Raw genomic sequence first — 23,128 nt, 5'->3', positions numbered from 1 at the left:
ACCTTTTTCATTGTTGCGACCATTTAAAAGACGGAAAATTTTGTCTTCGACTGTTAATGTTTTTCCACGTAAAACAGGTATCAAAAAAAATCATTGGACATTTGATACCTTTGAAACCTTTGAACCAAATTTAAAAAGTTGTTCGCCAAGAAATATCTAAACTGACGGAAAAATCGCGCTCCAAACAACCCAATTTTTGGTAAAAATTGTTCCAAAAAATATTTAAAAAAACGTCGAATTAGGGGTTCCCCAAAAACCTTGGATCTGCGCCGGGTTAGATAAATCATAAGCAAACATTGTCATTTTGCTGATGAAGAATGGGCATCAATTGTCGTTTGTAATTTTTTCAAGCTGAGAGCAAAGTTCGCCGTCTCATCAATCAACAAAATAAATGCATATTTTTTCTTCGTAATCTTTTCATAATCTAAGCAACTTCTATTTATACGATGCCATTATTTTTATGACGATGTTTAGCTATCTGAAGTTTTTAATCAACTCCCTGTCAAGTGATTGTCAACCAAGAAGGGAAATCCCGTCTATATTTTGTTAATCGATGACTCCGTTCAGTTTCGTTAGAATATTTTGGTCTCCTTGCTGCTTTCTGTAACGCGTAGAAGCAGACAATTTGCAGCAGAAGAAGCAGACAGCTTAGAGCTTAGAAGCAGACAATTTAACCACACGGCATTCCCTTCAATGTGAGTACTGAGCGAATGAAATACAGTTTATTAGCGTTTTTAGTGTAGGGCGAAAGTTCCGTAAAGGGTATCATTTTGCCGCTATTTTAATACATACCATAATTGGTTGAATGATCTAAAGGCCAGGGGACCTCATTATGAAGGAAAGCTGAGGGCTGGCTGACAACGGTTTGAACTGACACACGTTATTTTTTGCACAAAAGATTTCAAAAATGCTATTTCTTCTGGCATAATTAATGGCACAATTTTTTACCATGATTTTTTTTGGCGCAGAAGATTGTGAGGCGCAGAAATTTTTCAAAAAAGAAGTCTTTTTGCGCTTTAAGAGAGCTTGGAATATCATTATGTATATATACACGACATGAGTAAATAAAAAGTACAGTGCTGATTTAAATTATTCGGAAAAAACGAAATTTCAAACGCGTTTCTCTCAAATTGGGTTAAATTTAGACAAAAAGTGAAGAGATCAAAAGTTTCTTAAGAATTTCACAGGAATTAATAGTGCAATTCTTTCCCGAAATTCTGAACCGAATTTTCAACCCAAAAAAATTATCTGATGTGAAATTTATATCAAAAGAAGCCTTTTACTTAGTCCAACACAGTTTTAGAAGGATAAAACTTATAAAAATCTTTGTTAGAAATTATATTTTTTAGTTGATAATCAAAAAGGTCATTTTCACTATATACAAATCAAAATCTTGGGCTAAAAATATTCAAACGTTTTACGCAAGTTTTGAAAGTTTAACCCCTTGTAAATATCGTTTGCGCTGTGTAGGAGGCTTCTTTTAATACAACTTTCTTAAGAGGTTACTCGGTAATTTTAGCGTAAATATTGATTGTCTAAAAAAAGCAAAATGACCTACTTTTATGGTTGAATTTTGTAACAAAAATTCGGGAAAAAATTGCATCATTTTAATTCTGGTGAAATTCTTAGAAACTTTTGTTCTCTTATTTTTGTCTAATCTTATTCTTCACCCAATTTGAGAAAAACACGTTTATAATTTCAAATTTGTTCATTTTGGTGTGTATAGTTGCATAATAGTTGATTCCCTTACGTCTTTCAATCTAATGTAGGTTGTTACGTGACCAACGAGTACTAGCATCCAGTTTCAAGCCTTAATAAACAATTATTATTTGATTTTAGTACCAGTCTTACAAAAATTGTGAAAAAATTGATTTTAATCAATTATAATCGATTATAATCTCTCTTTTTGAAATTGAGTATCATCAATTATAAAAAATTATAATCGATTATAATCGATTATTTTCATCGGAAATTCTAACTTAAATGTTATGCAGAAAGAATCAATTATAATCGATTATAGTTGTTTATAATCCCTTTTTTGCCCACTTTGTCTTCGACCTTTCACCTGAATTGTTTATATTTTATCCTTTTCGTAGACGTTGGTTTATGTGAAAAATGGGAAAATTGTCTGAACAGTTTTTAAACCAATTCAAATGTATAACGTTTTTTTTCCATTTCTTCTTGATTATAGTTGTTTCATGATGCACATTTTAATTTTTTTTTGACCAACAAAATGTCAGCACACTGCTTTAGATTGATGATTTATATAGAAGAATTATATTTCACCAACCGCGGGATTCTTTCAATTTGTATGAAAGGATCTCAATGAAGTTTTTATTTCGCGGTAAAACTTTGTGTTCAGATGAACCAAAGAGTGACAAGACATCTCACTTTTAGAGATTTTTGAAAGAAAAAAAATTAGAACTTATTTAATAGATTATAAGAGAATATAATTGATTATAAAAGATTATAAGATATTATAAAAGTTTATAAGCGATTTTTGGAAAAATTTTAATCAATTATAATTGATGATAGTTTTTTATAATGTCACAAAAAGTTTTTATCATTATACCGGTCTATAAATTGTTTAAACATCTAAGTTAATCGTTTATAATTAATTATAATTTTGATAAAAGTACATTTATAATTGTAATATAATCGATTATTTTCTCTTTTCACTGAGTGCGCGTATGCTTCTACAGATTTTAATGTGTTTCATGCACTATTTTAGAAACATTTTCTTCATAAACATTTTTTTGTCTTCATTTATTAGTTACCTAAGAAAACAATGGTTTGCGATTTTCCTGATTTTTGTGAAATCATGATTTTTTTCTGATTACAATCAGCCTGCATACATGTGAATGCCAGTGATACGGCGTTAAGTTGTTTCCACTTTTTTTCCGCATGTCCTCTTCACCTAGTTTGATTTTAAGTGTGCTTTTAAGAATCATAAATGCACGAATGAAGGGAATGACCAGATCGTTTGTAAATATATTTTTTCGGAAAAGTATGAAAATTTTGCTGTAGTATTTGCTGAAATTCACCCTAATTTTTTTTCTCCGTGATTTTTCGCCTATGGTAAACATGACCTTTCATTCAATTTTAGTAGCCTGAAATAGTTCATATTGGTTTTCCCTGAAACTGAAAGAAAATCTTTGCTGCTCAAATATGACTGCATCAGTTTGAACTTCCTCTGCATCATTTTACATTAACTTTTGAAGCCCACTTTTGCCGCAACAAAAGATGCTTTCAATGAATAAAAAAGCTTGGAAAATTTTTGTTATCTGACAGAAATTTGCCCGAAAACCGTAAAAGTGTAACTATTGAACGCTAGTGCTGCTTAAAGCTACTAGGACTTCTGGTTCGTTCAGTAAAAAAAGATAATAGAAAATTTGAAAAACGATTCACTGGTTTTATTTTGTCACGCTATTTATTGAATTATTAACCCTCATTTTGATGCTCCAGGCGAGAGAGCGTTTTTTTGGGGAAAATAGCGAAAAACTGGATCAGATCCAGGACTTTTTCGAGGGGGGGGGGGGTCGTATTTTCGAAAAAATTTTCAAAATTTTGTGGCCTTTTTTAGTAAATGAAAAAAAAAAAACAGTCAATGTTTTGAAAGAAATTTTGAAAAAGCAGGCCAAAAATGTAATTTTTGGGCACTTCGAAAACTTTGAGCGGAATTACTTTTTTCGGCGCGCATTTTTCTGTTCATTTTGTTTCTATTATTTGTCCATGAAGTTAGAAGGAAGTAGTTGAAAGCTTCTTACCCTGTAACTACAATAGTAACTTTCTTTCTTTTGTTTAACTCGCGTCGTTTTTTGTTCGCGTTGTTTTTTGTTCGCGTTATTTAATTGTATTCTCGTATGAAATGAAATATTTGTTGTACTGTTTTAAATGCCACGGACAACTGATTGACTTTCGAAAAAACTAATGGCTTCAAAACAGGAAAAATTTAAAAATTTGTAATTGTTCTATCTAACCTCTGGGTAGATAATTTTTCAATTCTAAGAACTAAATATTAGCAAACTAAGTTTTTTTTCTCACGAATTGGTTTTTTTTTCATTGCAACAACAAGTTATTTATTTTGTTCAAAAATCATTAAAGACATTTCGGAAACTCATATGAAAAAAAAATAGATAAAAAATTAATTGATTATTTTGTCACACAAATGTGAACGCAGCTAGTAGTAGGAAAAACTACTGGGATATTTGGTTGATCCCTACATTGATTATCTGGCTTAATGGTCCCTGATTATTCCTATGTAGGACTACTTATCCCCATTGATCCTAAGGTAAAAACATTTTGCCAATGGTTCTACGTAAAATTAATGATACCAAATGATGCCAGTGTAAAACTAGTGATCTTTGTGTAACACTAATGATAACTATATCAAATGATCCCAATATTAATTTTGTGTACGGTAAAAACAAATTCGCTTAGCAACTTGCTGCTGGTTGTAATCCAGAGTGATTTCAGGTCCGCGTGGAACAATCGCAACGCTGACTAAATGTTGAAGATTAGACGTTTACAATCCCGTGTTCCAATTGTTGTACTTGCTATAGGCTAACCGTTCTGTCTCAAAAAAATTTTCACTGGTCCAAAATTTTAATAACGGAAATTATTCGTTCCGTTTGACGCCAGACAAGTAGTAGGGCTGTTCATTGCTATCATCATTATTTGTCTCACGTATTCAAGAGCAAAACAATCGTTTTTCAGCCAGCTGCGCTGATCGATTGTTGGTAATTGATACGGATAATTCGCAGAGTTTTGAGTAAAATTGATTCAATAGCAGAAAGCACATGGTCTGTCACAGTCAATTTATTTTATAAAGGATTGCTTCAAGAATTTGAAGCTTGCATTGCTTCGCCAATTCTTCAGCTATAGTTACAAAGTCTTCATGAGGGCAATTGTAGGAAAGTCTGAAGGTAACTTTAATCAATAGATGCTTATCACAGAGCCTACTTCTTCGAAATGTAAAGGAATTGGGTTCTGATGCTGCGAGAGTTTCTTAAAGCAACATCCCTGGCTTTTAAGCCAAATTTTCTTAACCTTTTTGCTGTTCGAAAACTTTGTTTCAAACAATTGTTTTAAAGCAAATTTACTCTCGGAGTTTTCTGTTTCAATTCCAATTGCAGAAATGGTGCATTCAGAGAAATTATAAAACAAGGATTTGTACACGGTGAATGGTGAATCAAACCCAGCGGGATCAGAGTTGTCGTATCTCAAACCAACTCTCTTTGCCTGAATGGTTTTGCATAGTACTTCCAAGTTAGTTTTGTGCAGGTCAACAAAATTGTTACGGTCCACGGTTATTTTGAATTCAAGCTTTGGTCCCTTAAACTAAAAGGCATTTTTAATTTTCTGGATAATAGGCTTTTTCAAATGTTATACTAACGTTCGCTTTCTGAACTCATTGATTGTTGTCTTTCTTCAACGTCTCCCGCCACAGAGCTGTTCACTTGCCATTTTTTTGTTTGAATGAACCGTTTTGGAGACTTCTGTTTTATAGCAACATCAATCAATTCAGGTGCTGCACTCATCAAAAGTACTCTGCCAAAGTTTCTTGCAGTCGCTAGTTTGTATAGTGTAATCTGAATTGAAAACGAATTAACTACACGACCAATACTAGCCGCCAGAGCGCCAAATCGGAGTAATTAGAGATATTGGAAGTAGCTTGCCTTGCAACATAATTAACCCGCTCTTCATTTATAAATTGCTAAGAGATGAAAAAACATAGAAAAAGTTTTTTTTACTGTTTTTTAAAAATAGAAGACCATTCCCCGTTGGTTGATTTTTTTCCAATTCGATTAAATTTCTTTTTTCAGCCTTAAGTTTTTTCTGAAACTCCTTGAAAAGTGTTCTGTTGTTTCAGAGGTCCTAAATTCGTTGCCTTAAGCTCGAAGTCCTGTAGTCTCGAAATCATCCTTGAAGAGACACAGACAGATTTATTTTCTGTGGAAAAGCCTCATCCTAGTCTAGTTATATAACTTTTTGTTTCCGGTTCAAACATAATTTTCCGCCCATTAATAGTTTTGCTTTCTTTTATCTTCGCCCTCTTTGAATAGTAGCCGTAACAAATGTTTTTGCATTCAACATTTCAAGAAAAAAATCATCTTGAAAATAATTTTGGTTATGCAAGCAAATGGGATGTTTCTAGAGGAACTAAATTAATAGTTGCTTAAATCTCCCTCGTATTGACTGTTACATAAACCCTCATTTATAGGAACTTTATAGATTTGCTTTTTCAATATTCTTAAGGTATAATATGCAAAGGTAAAAATTTTGGTTGATGTTGACATTGGTTTTTCAAACTTTTTTTGGATGAACGCAAATCAAAATACTGTTAATCAGTTTAGGCGAGAAGTCAACTAGTAGTCGAAACTTGGCGGAAAGAAATGATTTATTTGTGCAAACATTGTATGTTTAACCAAAACATTTAAGCGCTACAAAATTTGTTAAATATTTTTATCCAGCTTTTTGTTGTAGAATTTTCCTACAATAATCTAATAAATTTTCTGATTGTTTTTAATGTAATTGTAATAATGAAAAAAAAACATCCTTCAAAGCGTTAAGGAAACAAAGAATCCATCTTCATAGCAGTAATTTAAAAATTATTTTTAGTTTAGTTGCTACCCTTGTAAAATTAACGAAACGAAACAAAACTGATTTGTGTGACGAAGAAAAGTTTTGCAGACGGAAGAGAATTGAAGTTTACGAAAATTCCACCAATTATTTTTTTCAGGTAACGACCGTTCGACGCCACCCTTGTCTATAAAAAAGCAATCAGTATTCTCCGCCGTGGTGTTTTCCTATTCCAGGCTTAATATAGGATTTTTCTTCTTTTTTGCCTTCAGGTTGACGGTTCTAAGTGCGCGCAATGCATTTAAACACAATCGCGATTTTTCTAACTTGACAATTACGGGCTAGCTTTCATTTTCTTGTTTACTTTCTTACTGTACAATTCAGTATGCCTGTCCACGTCATGTTATTTAAGTTATTGGCGTTGAATGATCTTAAGGATTCTGATTGGTCATAAACAACCAAATTTGGAGAGTACGTATTTTGCACAGTAGTACTGTTCGCATTATTTCCAATTAAAAAACTTGGGATTTTGTTCGGGTAAAAAGTTTTATTAATTGATTTTTTGAAATAAAATGAGATTGTCGCTAGCAAAATTACTTTTCTTGACATAATAACAGTTCGATCTTTAAGCAGCCACTATCTTCCAAATTGCTCACGATTTTTTTGAATATCCATTGTGCCCATTTTTTAGAAGTGAATTGGAAGTTTTGTTTCCTCAAACAAAATCTGTCAAAAACTTGATTTAATTATGAGTAAGGGTATTCACCATTATGAGTAAGGGTATTTAATTATGAGTAAGGGTTAAACTCAGTTGTAAGTTTTTTTCGCTTCTTTCGATAAATCTTTGAATAGAATTGGCGCCAGAAAATAAACTGTATAAGTTGTGTTAGCTTAGCACAAAGAGAGTTACTTTAGATGCGAGGTTTTTTGACTTTTTTAATCCCTCTTGTTTAAAATGATGGGACGGTTTAGAAAGAAATTTTTGATTTTCCTTCATTGAGCTAGCAGCATGACTATCAATCAGCATTTAAACAATTGAAACAATTTTGGTTTGGTTGCTTTTATAACATGAAGAATGAAAAGATAGCAAAAAGTATTACCAGTCACATGACCTGGGCAAGAGTTTTTAATTGGAAAAAGTGAAACGTAGATACACTCAGGTCCAGTATTAAAATCTTCTTGCAAAAATTGTGTTGCATCAAGCAAAAATACAGATAATCCAAGAAATTCATATTGTTTCTGTTAATTGTCGAGTGTTGTTTTGTCTGTTTCAATCAAACCCTTATATTGTCTACTTTTCCAATCAAAATCCAAACAAAATCAGCATCCAAGTACAAACAAGTGGTTAAAAAATACTGAAAAGTGACGGATTTATCTAGATACCGCATTTTTTGTCGCTTAAAATTTCAAAATAAATTCTTAGCTCGAAAGCTGAAATCATGTCTACCGACCACAGTATAACAAAACCGTAAAAAACCCAAATTGTCTTTCAAAATGCAAAAAGTAGCAGAATGATGTCCATTAATTGAATATTTAAGACTTCCCAAGGCTTCTGTTTTCATAACATCTGTTTGAGCATGTCTGTTCTCCATGTTTTTTTAATGACGATAGTCTAATAGTTTTGCTTAAGGATGAAGCAGGCATAACTGTGAAATCAGTATTTTTCTGTTCCCCAACAGCATTCCTTTTTGCTGTACTACGATTCGTTGAAGGTTGTTTACTGAATGATGTTTTGCAGAGAGTTCCAAAATGCTTAGGCGTGTCTTGAATGCAGTGGAATCCAAAGACTCAAAATTTGCTGCCAGAGGTAGTAAAGAAAAACTGAGTGCTTGTTCAAGTTTATTGATTAGATCACTCTTCCCTTTAACATCTGTAACAGGAGAAAGTAAATATTCGAAAAAAAGTGCACGGAACACTGAAACTTTTTGGTTTACCAAAAGTGTTTTGATTGTTCCTGTGAATCAAATTATGTTAAGGCAATTTTTGTAATAAGTCACTTGAAGAAATGTAATACTTGTGATTGAAGTCGCTATCTGATGAATAAACTTTGAAACTAGATAATTTGAGAGTTTTTGCAAAAAAATCTACTTTTATTAAAACTTTTTTCAAATAGTCTGGTAACACAACTTCGAATTTAGCTTCTGCCATTTTGAAAAGAAGTTTGACTGATAAAGGAGAGTCTATGCACAAATTCAAAATCAAATTCCTTGGTTGTTTTTTTTATTCAAAACTTTCAAGAAAACATAAGTTCCAAAACAAAATTTTCGATATTGTAAGAATTTTAATTTAGTGTTTTTGGAATTATGGTAGTAACACCTGCCAAACTATTAATTTGCATTTGTTCTGAGATATGCTTGTTGTTTATTCAATTCAAAATGCGCAGTTTCGAATTGAATTTAAAATTTTACGTTAAGAAACGGTTTCAATTCAAAAAACGCAACCGTCGTAAATACTTTACCATGCGAAGGCAAGGTTATTAGATCGGAAGTCTGTATAAATTTAATTCCATTAAAAAAATAAGTATTTCGAGCTCGTGCAACTGATTGGGAAAATAGTAGGAGTCATAGGTCACAAGTTTAAATGGGAGATTTTCAAACAAGATTAATCATAATGATTTGAGAACAAAATAGATAAGTTGGGAATAAATGTAGCATAAATTTGTATTAAAAATTAAATAAAGTTCACGTGCTTCGTTTCTAAATTAAAAAGATAAAAAACTTATGTATAATATACTTTTTCCGTTTTCTTGTTTTCTAAATTTAGAAGCCAATGCCCATTCCGATCTCTTGTTGAGTTTTTCCTTTTTTTCTTGCGTTAGGTGTGTTATTTTCTGCTGAAAATTCTTGAAAAGTGCTTTGTTATGTTTTAACAGGACTTTCAAATGATGAAATCCAAAACTTCACAGCAGCTTTGATGCAATAGTTATCGAGAAAAAAATTCAATTTTTAAGTCGTTTTATCATACCCATTTTTTTTAGTTTCATTCATTAGTCTTTCATTTGAAAAGTCTACAAAACGGAGTAAAATTTGCACATACTTAAATGCAGCTTCTTCAACTGTTTTTTAGATTAAAAAAAACATAATATTCAGCTTGGCCATGAATTTTAAATGAAGTGCGCACTAAATTGTTTTGTGTTCTCGGGATTATCGTGGAAGAAAAAGCAAAAATCGTTTTCTGTAATTGCTCTGATAATGGCTTTTGTTTCATTCAATCTAAGAAGTACAAGTTAAGAAACTTAAATTCAATAGTTCATATCGAATTTTTCATCTGTATTTTTCATCTTTTTATCTGTATTATCTGAAACATTCTTTATCTGAAATTATATGAAACATTATTTATCTGAAACCTTTTTTATCTATTTTATCTGAAATATTTATCTAAATTCTTTTATCTGAAAAATTTTCATCTGTATTTTCTGTATTATCTGAATTATTTATCTGTATTATCTGAAACACCGAATTATTTATCTGTAACTGTTGTGAGATTAGTGTTTGTTTCATCCATTCTGAGAAGTGAAGTTTTGAAGTAAATTGACTTTTAAATTGAATCGAATGAATTGAATTTGAATTGAATGCGTTGGTTTACAAAAGGAAGATTTGTGAAATTTTAACCATAGGCATGTAGATACTCTTGGTAAAAAGTGTTTATATTTTATGTAATTTAAGGATGAGCAACTGAGAAGACATTTAGTAGGCCTCATAGAACACTTCATTTATAAATTGCTAAGAGATAAAAGGACATAGAATAAATTTGTTTTTCTGCTTTTTAAAAATAGAAGACCCTTCCCCGTTTTGATCGCTGGTTTAATTTTTTCACTGTACGCAAAAAAATTTGTCTGACAAATTTTTGCTCGGAGTGCTCGGAAAATGGAAGGCATTACCGAGAAAAACTTTCATCTCATGATAGCGGTTGGGTTTTTCAACGTGTAATTGAGCTTTATAAAAGTTTTGGAAAATTTTTATCAATCAGAAGCTGCTCATTGTTTATACCTCTTCCTTTCCTTTTAAAATATAAATTTCCAATAATTGATTAATCGTAACTACAACGATATTCGTAACATTGTAAAGTTCGTAACTACAGCGTTCGGATAGTTTTATCATGGTTGATCAACAAACAAAATGGTCAAAGAGTGTTTATCTTGTGTGCGCAAAGTCGGAAACCGATAAACAAAAATTTGAAAAGTTTTTTGAAATTTTTTTAAAATACTTCGAATTTATTTTTATTATAAAAAAGATTTATGCAATGAACCCTAATCATTTGTATGTACAAAGTGTTTTTCAGTGAAAAAATATCCCCAGCGTTTTAATCTTTGAGTTTGAGAATTTTTGTTCTTGACATAAATCCCAAAAAGTTCTTTGTGTGAAGATCTGTGGGTCAGGGGGGATGAGTAAAGCTTTTTATTTTTTATTTGAGGGAGTTGAGTCCTTTGATAAGGGTGTGTACGTGTTTTTTTGGTATTCAAAACCATTTGTTAGTTCATTTACAAATCAAAAACCGAATTGAATAATAAGCAACATTTTTGTATAAATTTACAAGCTAATTTTCTGCAAAGGGCAAAACTAAGGTGACGTTCGTTGACTAAAAAAAATTACCTTAAAATTCTCACATCTGAAAAACTTGGACGAATCGAAAAAACTCGACCCATCTCCGAGAGTCATGTTCTGAACACGAGCTAAAAAGAACCGCACTGTCAACCTACGATGACAAGAGATACATCCTCAGCGATAGAATCTCCACTTTGCCATACTTTGAATGTTCTATTTTTAATGATTGATTTGATAGCAACCAGGACAATGGTGGTGATAGAAATGTGAGTGAGAAAAATATCACCAGCAACCACACAAACAAAAAATACATGCCCATGATTGAATTTTTTGATTGACGGTCCAAAAAATTGCTTATCTATTATGAATACTCAACCGAGCCGATTGTTGAGAAAATTGTTGAATAGCGCCAGCATCATTGAAGCTTCAAACTCGGGTTTCTGATTAGCTTACCAAAAAAGTTGATTTGGTTGATCTGAACACAATTGCTTCTTCGTCGTCTTCGGAAAGTGCATGGTTTCTAGCTCGCAGCAATTGAAAACACACCACCGCTGTCCAAAAAACATAAAACAAAGAAAAAATTCAAAACTCGTGTCTTTGAAATAAGTTGAAAGCAAATTCATTTTTAAAAATGAGTGTGCTAAATTATTTACTTTCCACGTTTGTTCACAGTTTGGTAATCGGGGGCTACCTTAACCCATATTTGGTTACATTTTTTTAATCTGAAGTGTTTTTGGGAACCTGTCTCAAGGCAAACATCTGAGTGTGCCTACCGCCATCTGAAGTTTGTGGAGTTCTTCTGAAAAAAAAATGCTAGTCGAAATTTGTCTGGAGAAAAAACCACCCCGAGCGAAAATCGTTCTTCACTTTTTTCGAAAAGCTAGAACAGAATACTACGAAGTTCAATAGTTTAGCGGCTAGATTCGTAGTCTGTTTTGTTATGCGGACCAAAATTTATCTGATCTTTTAGCGTCTCAAAATTATCATAAAGTTGAATTAACTAACTTGTTTGATACTAAGCTTCTGATTGTTTTGTTAATTATTTAAGTCAACCTAATTGTAACCTTTTTTTTCAAAGTAATTAATTTTAACGGAAATTTGAAGCGTAATATCAAATATATCAGCTCATTGACGTTTGGTAATTTTGAGCCGCATAAAATAAAGACCCGAGGCGTAACCCGCAGGCTAAAGGAAATGTTTTAATCACTGACAATTTGCAATACAAAGACCAATTTGTTGATTAAAATATACTTATTATCTTCATAACTGCAATTTTGTGCCTATCAGGCATTTTTGTAGGGTATTAACAATGCTTAAAACAATGCTATCTTCTTTTTATACCAATAATTTACTCAATGCAATTCACACTTTCATACAATTTGCTTCAGCCGTTTCTTAAGCGCACAAAAAATCATTTTTTTTTTCAAAATCCAATCTGAGATATTATTGTCTACAAAACGGAGTAAAATTTGCACATACTTAAATGCAGCTTCTTCAACTGTTTTTTAGATAAAAAAAACATAATATTCAGCTTGGCCATGAATTTCAAATGAAGTGCGCACTAAATTGTTTTGTGTTCTCGGGATTATCGTGGAAGAAAAAGCAAAAATCGTTTTCTGTAATTGCTGTGAGAATGGTTTTTGTTTCATTCAATCTAAGAAGTACAAGTTAAGAAACTTAAATTCAATAGTTCATTTCGAATTTTTCATCTGTAATATCTGGAACACCGATTTTTTTATCTGTATTATCTGAAACATTATTTATCTGAAATTATATGAAACTTTGTTTGTCTGAAACATTATTTATCTATTTTATTTGAAATATTTATCTGAATTCTTTTATCTGAAACATTTTTATCTGTATTTTTTGTATTATCTGAAACACCGAATTATTTATCTGTAACTGTTGTGAGATTAGTGTTTGTTTCATCCATTCTGAGAAGTGAAGTTTTGAAGTAAATTGACTTTTAAATTGAATCGAATGAATTGAATTTGAATTGAATGCGTTGCTTTACAAAACGAAGATTTGTGAAAGTTTAACCATACCCATGTAGATACTCTTGGTAAGAAGTGTTTATATTTTATGTAATTTAAGGATGAGTAACTGAGAAGACATTTAGTAGGCCTCATAGAACACTTCATTTATAAATTGCTAAAAGATAAAAAAACATAGAATAAATTTGTTTTTCTGTTTTTTAAAAATAGAAGATCCCTCCCCGTTTTGATCGCTGGTTTAATTTTTTCACTGTACGCAAAAAAAATTGTCTGACAAAGTTTTGCTCGGAGTGCTCGGAAAATGGAAGGCATTACCGAGAAAAACTTTCATCTCATGATAGCGGTTGGGTTCTTCAACGTGTAATTGAGCTTTATAAAAGTTTTGGTAAAATTTTATCAATCAGAAGCTGCTCATTGTTTATACCTCTTCCTTTCCTTTTAAAATATAAATTTCCAATAATTGATTAATCGTAACTACAACGATATTCGCAACATTGTAAAGTTCGTAACTACAGCGTTCGGATAGTTTTATCATGGTTGATCAACTAACAAAATGGTCAAAGAGTGTTTATCTTGTGTGCGCAAAGTCGGAAACCGATAAACAAAAATTTGAAAAGTTTTTTGAAACTTTTTTAAAATACTTCGAATTTACTTTTTTTATAAAAAAAGATTTATGCAATGATCCCTAATCATTTGTATGTACAAAGTGTTTTTCAGTGAAAAAATGCCCCCAACGTTTTAATCTTTGAGTTTGAGAATTTTTGTTCTTGACATAAATCCCAAAAAGTTCTTTGTGTGAGTATCTGTGGGTCAGGGGGGATGAGTAAAGCTTTTTATTTTTTATTTGAGGGAGTTGAGTCCTTTGATAAGGGTGTGTACGTGTTTTTTTGGTATTCAAAACCATTTGTTAGTTCATTTACAAATCAAAAACCGAATTGAATAATAAGCAACATTTTTGTATAAATTTACAAGCAAATTTTCTGCAAAGGGCAAAACTAAGGTGACGTTCGTTGACTAAAGAAAATTACCTTAAAATTCTCACATCTGAAAAACTTGTACGAATCGAAAAAACTCGACCCATCTCCGAGAGTCATGTTCTGAACACGAGCTAAAAAGAACCGCACTGTCAACCTTCGATGACAAGAGATACATCCTTAGCGATAGAATCTCCACATTGCCATGATTTGAATGCTTCTATCCTTACTGATGGTATTGATAGCAACCAGGACAATAGGGGTATAGAACTGTGAGTGAAACAAATATCACCAGCAACCACAAAAACAAAAATACAAGCCCTTGATTGAACTTCTTCCAATAGAAAGGTGGTTTTTCAACAGCGATCCAGAAAAATCGAATCAAAAAGAAAAATTCAGGCAGGCAATGATTTACTGTCCAGAAAACTGCGACAACCAGCGTCCCTTTTAGCTCAGCCTTGAATGAAAACAGGGCCAACGATATTACAACTTCTCAGCTTTAATTAAAATTTTTGAATCAGCCGTGAAACTTATTTTTGAAACTATCATCGTTCTAAACAAAAACATGAAATAAATGACTCACCATATTAACTATTTTGAAAATAAAAAGTGATTCAAAATTGATTTTAGGAAAAGTTTCTAGCTGACCGTGCAAATTGCAGTTTTCGGCTGAATTTGACTTAATCAAACATGCTACTGTTATGCCGATCAAAGCCTGCAAAGCCTGAAGATGAACAAGCTGAAAATTTCATTGATTTGATGATACAAACCTGTACGCAAAATAATTTGTCTGATGAACTGTTTCTCAAAGTGCTCGCAAAAATGGAAGGCATTACCAAGGAAAACTTTCATCTCATGGTAGTGCTTGGGCTCTTCAACGTGTAAATGAGCTTTATATTACATTTGGAAAAATTTTATCAATCAAAATCTGCTCATTGATTATACCTCTTCCTTTCGTTTTAAAATATAAATTCCCAATAACTGATTATGTAAAATTTGTAACTCCAACGATTTTCTTAACGTTATAAAGCTCCTAACTACTGCGTTCGGATAGTTGTATCATGGATGATCAACTTATAAAATGGTCAAAGACTGTTTATCTGGTATACGCAAAGTCGGAAACCGATAAACAAAACTTGAAAAATACTTCGAATTTGTTTTTTTTTTGTTTTTTTTTGATTTTATGAAACATTTATGCAATGCATCTAAATTTTTTGTATGTACAAAGTGTTTTTCAGTGAAAAATGCCCCCAGGTATTAATCTTTGAGTTTGAAAATTTTTTGTTCTCGACAAAAATTCCAAAAAAATATTTTTGTGAGTATCTGTGGGTGAGGGGGGTTGAGTAAGGTTTTTTTTCAATGGAGGGAGTTGACTCCTTGGATGAAGATGTATACGTGTTTTTTCGGTTTTTAAAATCATGTACAAATCAAGAAACGAATTGAATAATAGGCAACGTTTTTGTATACTTTTACAAGCAAATTTTCTGCAAAGGGCAACACTAAGGTGACGTCTTTTGACTGAAGACAAATACATCAAAATTCTCACTTCTGAAAAAACTTCTACGAATCGAAAAAAAACTCGGTTTATCTCCGAGAGGCATGTTCTGAACACGAGCAAAAAAAGAACCGCACTGTCAACCTAAGATGACAAGAGATACATCCTCAGCGATAGAATCTCCACTTTGCCATACTTTGAATGTTCTATTTTTAATGATTGATTTGATAGCAACCAGGACAATGGTGGTGATAGAAATGTGAGTGAGAAAAATATCACCAGCAACCACACAAACAAAAAATACATGCCCATGATTGAATTTTTTGATTGACGGTCCAAAAAATTGCTTATCTATTATGAATACTCAACCGAGCCGATTGTTGAGAAAATTGTTGAATAGCGCCAGCATCATTGAAGCTTCAAACTCGGGTTTCTGATTAGCTTACCAAAAAAGTTGATTTGGTTGATCTGAACACAATTGCTTCTTCGTCGTCTTCGGAAAGTGCATGGTTTCTAGCTCGCAGCAATTGAAAACACACCACCGCTGTCCAAAAAACGTAAAACAAAGAAAAAATTCAAAAGTCGTGTGTTTGAAATAAGTTGAAAGCAAATTCATTTTTAAAAATGAGTGTGCTAAATTATTTACTTTCCACGTTTGTTCACATTTTGGTAATCGGGGGCTACCTTAACCCATATTTGGTTTGATATTACATTTTTTTAATCTGAAGTGTTTTTGGGAACCTGTCTCAAGGCAAACATCTGAGTGTGCCCACCGCCATCTGAAGTTTGTGGAGTTCTTCTGGACTTGAAAAGTTGGCCATAATTTCAGGAGGTCTATTTTGTATGTACAAAATACAACGCGATATGTAAGAACTGTTTACGCTGATGCTGCTTCAATACATTTTGGTCTCAAGTCAGCCAAATTGACGCCTTCGATCCCACATAACTTTAGAAAAAATGAATCATCAGAATTCTGAGCAAAAACATTGTTCTTTCAAATGATATAAGACAAAAAATGACATTTCCTTCAAACGACAAAAAAAATGCTAGTCGAAATTTGTCTGGAGAAAAAACCACCCCTAGCGAAAATCTTTCTTCACTTTTTTCGAATACTACGAAGTTCAATAGTTTAGCGGCTAGATTCGTAGTCTGTTTTGTTATGCGGACCAAAATTTATCTGATCTTTTAGCGTCTCAAAATTATCATAAAGTTGAATTAACTAACTTGTTTGATACTAAGCTTCTGATTGTTTTGTTAATTATTTAAGTCAACCTAATTGTAACCTTTTTTTTCAAAGTAATTAATTTTAACGGAAATTTGAAGCGTAATATCAAATATATCAGCTCATTGACGTTTGGTAATTTTGAGCCGCATAAAATAAAGACCCGAGGCGTAACCCGCAGGCTAAAGGAAATGTTTTAATCACTGACAATTTGCAATACAAAGACCCAATTTGTTGATTAAAATATACTTATTATCTTCATAACTGCAATTTTGTGCCTATCAGGCATTTTCGTAGGGTATTAACAATGCTTAAAACGATGCTATCTTCTTTTTATACCAATAATTTACTCAATGCAATTCACACTTTCATACAATTTGCTTCAGCCGTTTCTTAAGCGCACAAAAAATCATTTTTTTCAAAATCCAATCAGAGATATTATTGAAAAAATAATTTTACAAATAGCTTTTATTTTGCGATTTATTTTTGAGCTGAAACTTGAAACGATAGAATATTTCAGACAGACTCCAGTCTGACAGACGTGCTTTGAAAATGACACCTGAACCTGCCCCCGCAGATTTCAACTCTCGGCAAATACGAGACTTACTGAAACTTCTCGTGCAAGTTGGACACACCTCCGAAGATATTTTACGCTCTATTTGCGACAACAACACGAATAACAACGACACAGGAAACAATAACTCCTCTCGGACGGCCATTCGAAGCAACTCTGACTCGGCCACTCGCGAGTCAGTGCCGCCGACACAAAGCTACCCGAAGTTTCATATTTCGCCGCCTCCCGAGAAAGACCACGACTCGGAACCTTCGGAGTTTCTCGCAAATCACGTAAACAGAAGCTGCTTCAACAGTAATCTGGCGACTACTGACTTTGTGAACAAATTGAAAGTGCTTTTGGAGGAAGCAAATTCGCATGCAAATGGCTGTGCCGTGGGAAGAGGGTTCGGAGAGTTCCAGAAAAAAGACTCGTCTGAAGATAACTTCATGCTAAATAGCATTCCAGCTCACATCAGCAAGTAAGTTCAATCAGTCATAAAAAGAGCTTAAAACCCAGGCTCAACTAGCCGCAGAATGTTCAGCAGAATTTTTTTTGCTAATGTTTTGGCAAAATAATGGTTTGAATAATGTAACTAAATTGCAGTGTGCTTTGCGAAGAAAATTTACTTATCTGCTGAGCGAGCAGATTAAAATCTGGCCTCATAACTTATGACCTCAAACGATAGTATCGATTTCTAAAATTTAATTAAGTTAATCAAGAGGTTTCTATTGTTAACGTTAAAGTTTTTTTGGCTTCGTTAAGGAGTTAATTAGTTGACACCACTTAATTGAAAATACAAAAATTTTTAGAACTGACGGCTCAAGGTCATTAATGGTCATTGGTAACTTGCTTGCAGGGGCGAATTTAGGGGAGGGCGGACGCCTTCCTTCAGGGATTCGACCCCCTGCCTACCCAAAGGGTCCCCCTTTGTACTATTTTGAGATATTCATATTTGAAGGCGGACCCCAAAATTTTTTCTAAAGGAGCCTTCGGCGCCAATATATACTTACTTTGAGGGGGGAGCGCGCGCCAAAAAAAAACCCAATTTTTTATTCAAAATTTTCCAAAAAGGGCCCAAAAACGGGCTTAGAAAATTTGGTCTAAACAGCGTCTTTTATTGCTTTAGGAGAGCTCGGAAAATCAATTTGGTCGACCTAAAAAAAAGCCCCGCCCCCCTCGAGAAAATCCTAGATCCGCCCCTGGTAACTGGCACTGTCATTGAACAAAGTTCTGCATTTACTATAAATTTTAGTGGCATGACTGGAAATAAGCCGGCGAGAACAGTGAAGATCATGTTCGCATTTCTGTCCATCTTTGACATAGAGACAAAGAGACAGCAGTTCACCACTGAGTTGGTGCTGCAGGCTAGGTGGACTGAGCCCACTCTCAAACCGAAAGAAGTGAGGGATGGGACCATATGGAGGGAGAAGTTCCCAGCGCACCTGTGGGAGCCAAGACTCAGGTTCATTCTACTTTTAGTTCCGACCACTTCAATAAGTAGGGTGTTTTTTTTCTATGGCGTAGGATGTTTTTTCTTCGCGATCTTTAATGCGTCTAGAAAAATTCGTGAGTCGAGTAGGTAAAGTGTGGCATCAAATAATTGCCCCTTATGCCGTGTGATAAAATGTTCTTTGTTATACCTAATTCTACCTATGTACAGTTAAAAGTGTGTTAAAAAGTGAGTTATTCTCAAAGTAAAAACATTAAAAAGTGAGAAGGGCATTCTCTCCGCCGGATATCAAGGTCAAAGCTAAGTAACCAATCACAAATTATTTGGTAACTAGAACAAAATAGTGTGACTCACGACATTCCTCTTAATGGGAAAAAAATTTAAACTACAATTAGTTAAATGAATAAGGTAACTGATCCTTTTCTCCCTCTGAAGGAAGATAGCGAAGATGAAATAGTAAGCACCGACCAACACCACAGTAAAAATTTGTACTCCGACGGAGTGACTGATTAGTATAAGCGGCAGTTAAACTATGACTAAACATCTGGTAGTGCTAGAGGACTTAAAACAAGTTAAGGAGGCACCAAGATTATCCTTAGGGATAATAAAAGAGAAGAAAAAGTTTGAGTTTCAGTTATTTGGTTTGTTGCCTTCCATAAATTTTTCTGGCTCTGCATTGAAAGTTTCACTATCGAAGTCTATGAAATCATCGAAACTGTTAATGACTGATCGGTAGAGGACAGAGATAGTGGCTCGGATAAGGAAGAATTTGGCGAGCGAGCTGTATTTTCTGCCGATTGAATGCTGAAAATTGGGGTTTGTTTGTCCGACAAACTTCTGTTGATATTTCAAGAAGTAAGGCCAGATCGGTCATTGCCATCGAGAGAGATCGGATTTCGCGCGGAGCCAGGTTTGTAGTCGGTTTCGTCTATAATATCTATGTAAAACCTTTTACCATAGAATTGGGGAGGAAGAAACGTTTCGACTCGAGCGTCTTTATTTAAAATCGTTACCAGTGTTGATGGTCTCCTTTGGTTGGGTTTCTCTAACAGTCGCGTTTTCGTCTGAGGATTCAACGATTTCGAAAATTGGGAAGTCGACAGATTTGTCTCCCTCGACTTTCCTCCTTGTTTCCGCTGGAGTATCCGAGGGTTTTATCGTCAAGTCTAGAGTGATAGGATTGTGATGTTGTGAGGTAGTGGTACTTTGTCCTGCGGGAGTTATGCTGATTGGACAATCTAACGGAGCTGGCGTTTCAGGCGGGTCATCTAAAATCCCAGATTTTATATTAGTTTGAGATGTTTGAGTATCTAAAGAAGGAATATTGGGTTCATGCGAAGTAAAAATATCCGAGATGAGGCGTTCTCTGATCACATCCATGAAGGGAAAACCGCCCGCGATCCATTCACAATCGCTAATGTCGGATGTATCCGACGGAATGAACATAGATTCATCACCTGCTAAATAACCCGCGTAGGAAGTCGTGGCCTTGTTTCGAGTTGATCTGTTCTTAGTCGCTTTGTTGGATTGGTTTGATACTCTTGTCCTAGTGTTGTTGTCCGACGTGGCTGATTTTGTCACTTGTCTAGATTTGGTCCGGTTTTTCTTGTCTGTGAGGGTTTCTGTTTTGGAGTATTTCTTGAGCCTACTTGGAAATCAGTGATTGAAAATTATGGGAAAGAGATATTTCCTTTAAAAGAGCGAATTGAAGATAATTTAGATTTCGGAATAGCAATTTCGGATTTTCTGATGATTTTTCCATTGGATAATTTTAGCGTAGATTTTGATTTATTTATAATTTTCTGGTTAAGATGGTTGTAGAAAGGATTTCCGTTTATACTTTCATTATTCTTTCGAAGTATTTTACCTTTGAAAGGGCTTTGTAGAGGTAGGCGGGAAGAAGAAGGTTTGGATGTAGGTGGGCAGTCAGATTCGTACCCTTTCTCCGCTGGAGATTGGTTCTTCTTTGGGATTAGGCTGTCCTTGTAGTCGTCTTCAATCCGGTCGTCTGTCTTCCAGTCGAGAGCTCGTTCCTTGCTATAGATTGACTTCCCTCTGTCTAAAAATCCACCAGATAATTTACTAGTTGCCAATTGCTTCCAGATGGTATTCGGTTTTTTATTAGAGCGAATTTCGAATGGTGAGCATTTTTTTTTATTCCAAATGATTTTTGAGATAGCGAGTTGTAAAGAAGGTTTGTGTTGTTCGAAAATTCTGACTAGTAAAACAGGATACGTGGTCAACGCAAATAGACGTTGGAATTCCAGGGAGGTAAAAATAATCGTAGAGAAGTTCGATTACTGTGTTTGATGAGTTTGATGATGTTATTTTAGCCGATGGAAATTTTGAAAATAAATTGGTCTATGCATAATAGAAGATATTTGTTTTTCCTCCAAGTGTTGTCTAATGGGCCGGAAAAATCAAGATTTAACTCTTCGTTAGGTTCAGAAAGAGGTGGTAGTTCGCTGGTTTGGGTAATAGGAATAATACTTCTGATGTTCTTACCGGTTTGTGTGCATTCTAAACAATTTAGCCCGTGGAAGTAGAATTGCCGATTTATGTGTGGCCACCATATATATTGTGCCAGGTATTTCATACCGAATTGTCCAGGGTGAGATTCGTGTAAGGTTTTCATTACAGCATTCCAAAGGGAAAATGGGATAACCAATATTCCGTCCATAAAAAGTAATCCGTCGGATTCATGTAGGTCTTTTGTAAATTGGTTAAGATAATGTGAGTTTGCATTAATCTTTTCTACTTTATTTTGAAGCGCTTCTCGGTATTTAGACACTAGTTTTTTGTGTTCTGAAGAAATTGGGAAATCAATTGTGACCTGTATACCGGAAGTAGAAGGATTAATTACAATTTGATTATTTGACATATTTACACTCTTTATAATTTTACGGTCCTGCGAATTCATAATTAAGCTGCAATTAAGAATTAAGAAATAAATAAAAGCTGGATTTGATATAGTAATTTTTGTTGTGTCAATGATTGAAAAATCCGAAGGAAAACATTTGGAATTACAAAGTTCAGTTCTGTGGTGTTTTTGATTGAAACTTGGAATAGATGAGTTAATAAATTTAAGAGCTGTGATTATCACATAATTACGTAATTTTGTGTAATTGGAATTTTCTGTAGTTAAGCCAATGGTATTGCATAACAATTTATTTTTATCTGAAAGATTTAAGGCTTTGTATATTTTGTCGATAGTTGCGACTACGAATTCTTCATCAAATTGAGATGGGGGGTTGCTTTTTCCGAAGGGAATCTTGAAATTAGATCGGTAAAGCACATGTCTTTCCCTGCTAGATGTTTAATTGTGAAATTAAAGGTTGAAAGGCAATCGACCCAGCTTGTTAAGCGGCTGTGGTAAGTTTTGTTTCCGTGATTTGGTGGTAATGCTGAATGGAGGGCTTTATGTTCAAAAATAATTTCGAATTCGGAAACGTACTGATAGTTCTTATAGTGCTTAACCGCCCAAATAACTCCCAACAATTCCAATTCATTTGTCGAATATTTAGACTCGTGTGGGTTTAAAAATCCTGAAGCAAGAGATATCGTTTTCCGTTCAATTCCATGGGTTTGTTCGAGTGAAGCGCCCAGACCATTATGGGAAGCATCGGTTTTTACTCTCCTAACTCGTTTAACGTCAAAGTGAGTATTTTCTGTGAGGTTAACTATTTCTAGTTTTATTTTCTCGAACGCTTTTTTATGATCCTCAATCCAAGAGAAAATCGTTTTCTTGTTTAATAAAGGTCTTGAAGCGCTTTCGAGGGATGCTAAACTTGGTACGAATTTGATATATTGGTTTGTTGACCCAAAGAATGATCTTAGTTCTTAAAGGTTTTTTGGAGTTGGGATTTGTTTGATCGCTTTGGTTTTGTCGATTAGGGGGGCGATTCCTGACTTTGATATTTTAAAACCGAGCCATTCTTTTTCTTTTTGAAAGAATTTACATTTTAACCATTTGACTGCGAAATTGTAGTTATTCAAAGCAGATAAAATTTTATAAACGATGTTCTTGTGATCGATAAAACTTCCTTTGGAGGCAACTAAAATATCGTCAAGGTAACAATTAGTAAAAGGAATGTTTCCGATTAACGAGTCCATGATTCTTTGAAATTCATTTGGCATGTCGCTCAGTCCATAAAAACCGGTTAAAAATTGATATCTGCCCGTTATATCTTTGCCTTCCAGACTAAAGTTGCATTTGACTGCTAGTAAAATTGTCTAAGGAAAGTTGGCTATATGCGTTCTTTAAATCTAGATTTGTAAACCACATTTCTCCGACAGAATCGTTTGAAATTT

General features: G+C 33.7%; 2 protein-coding genes across 3 annotated transcripts in view; one reads left to right on the top strand and one right to left on the bottom strand.

Annotated features, from left to right (window-relative positions):
- LOC134841199 (long-chain-fatty-acid--CoA ligase 4-like) overlaps positions 1 to 23,128 on the bottom strand; it is a 454,776-nt gene that overhangs the window by 209,116 nt on the left and 222,532 nt on the right. The window lies entirely within an intron of this gene.
- LOC134841959 (uncharacterized) overlaps positions 1 to 23,128 on the top strand; it is a 45,754-nt gene that overhangs the window by 4,095 nt on the left and 18,531 nt on the right. The window contains exons 1-3 of one of the 2 annotated variants that reach the window (XM_063858062.1): positions 642 to 695; positions 17,332 to 17,845; positions 18,620 to 18,829. In XM_063858062.1, the coding sequence (XP_063714132.1) occupies positions 17,364 to 17,845; positions 18,620 to 18,829 (692 nt within the window). In that variant the 5' untranslated portion in view covers positions 642 to 695; positions 17,332 to 17,363. Of the gene's footprint in view, positions 1 to 641; positions 696 to 17,331; positions 17,846 to 18,619; positions 18,830 to 23,128 lie in introns of those variants that run through there. The other variant, XM_063858061.1, reaches the window with a different exon arrangement.

Source organism: Symsagittifera roscoffensis, chromosome 3, assembly GCF_963678635.1.
Source record: "Symsagittifera roscoffensis chromosome 3, txSymRosc1.1, whole genome shotgun sequence".
Lineage (NCBI taxonomy): Eukaryota > Metazoa > Xenacoelomorpha > Acoela > Convolutidae > Symsagittifera > Symsagittifera roscoffensis.
Note: the sequence above shows the minus strand (reverse complement) of the source record. Positions and strands in the feature narration are given on the sequence as shown.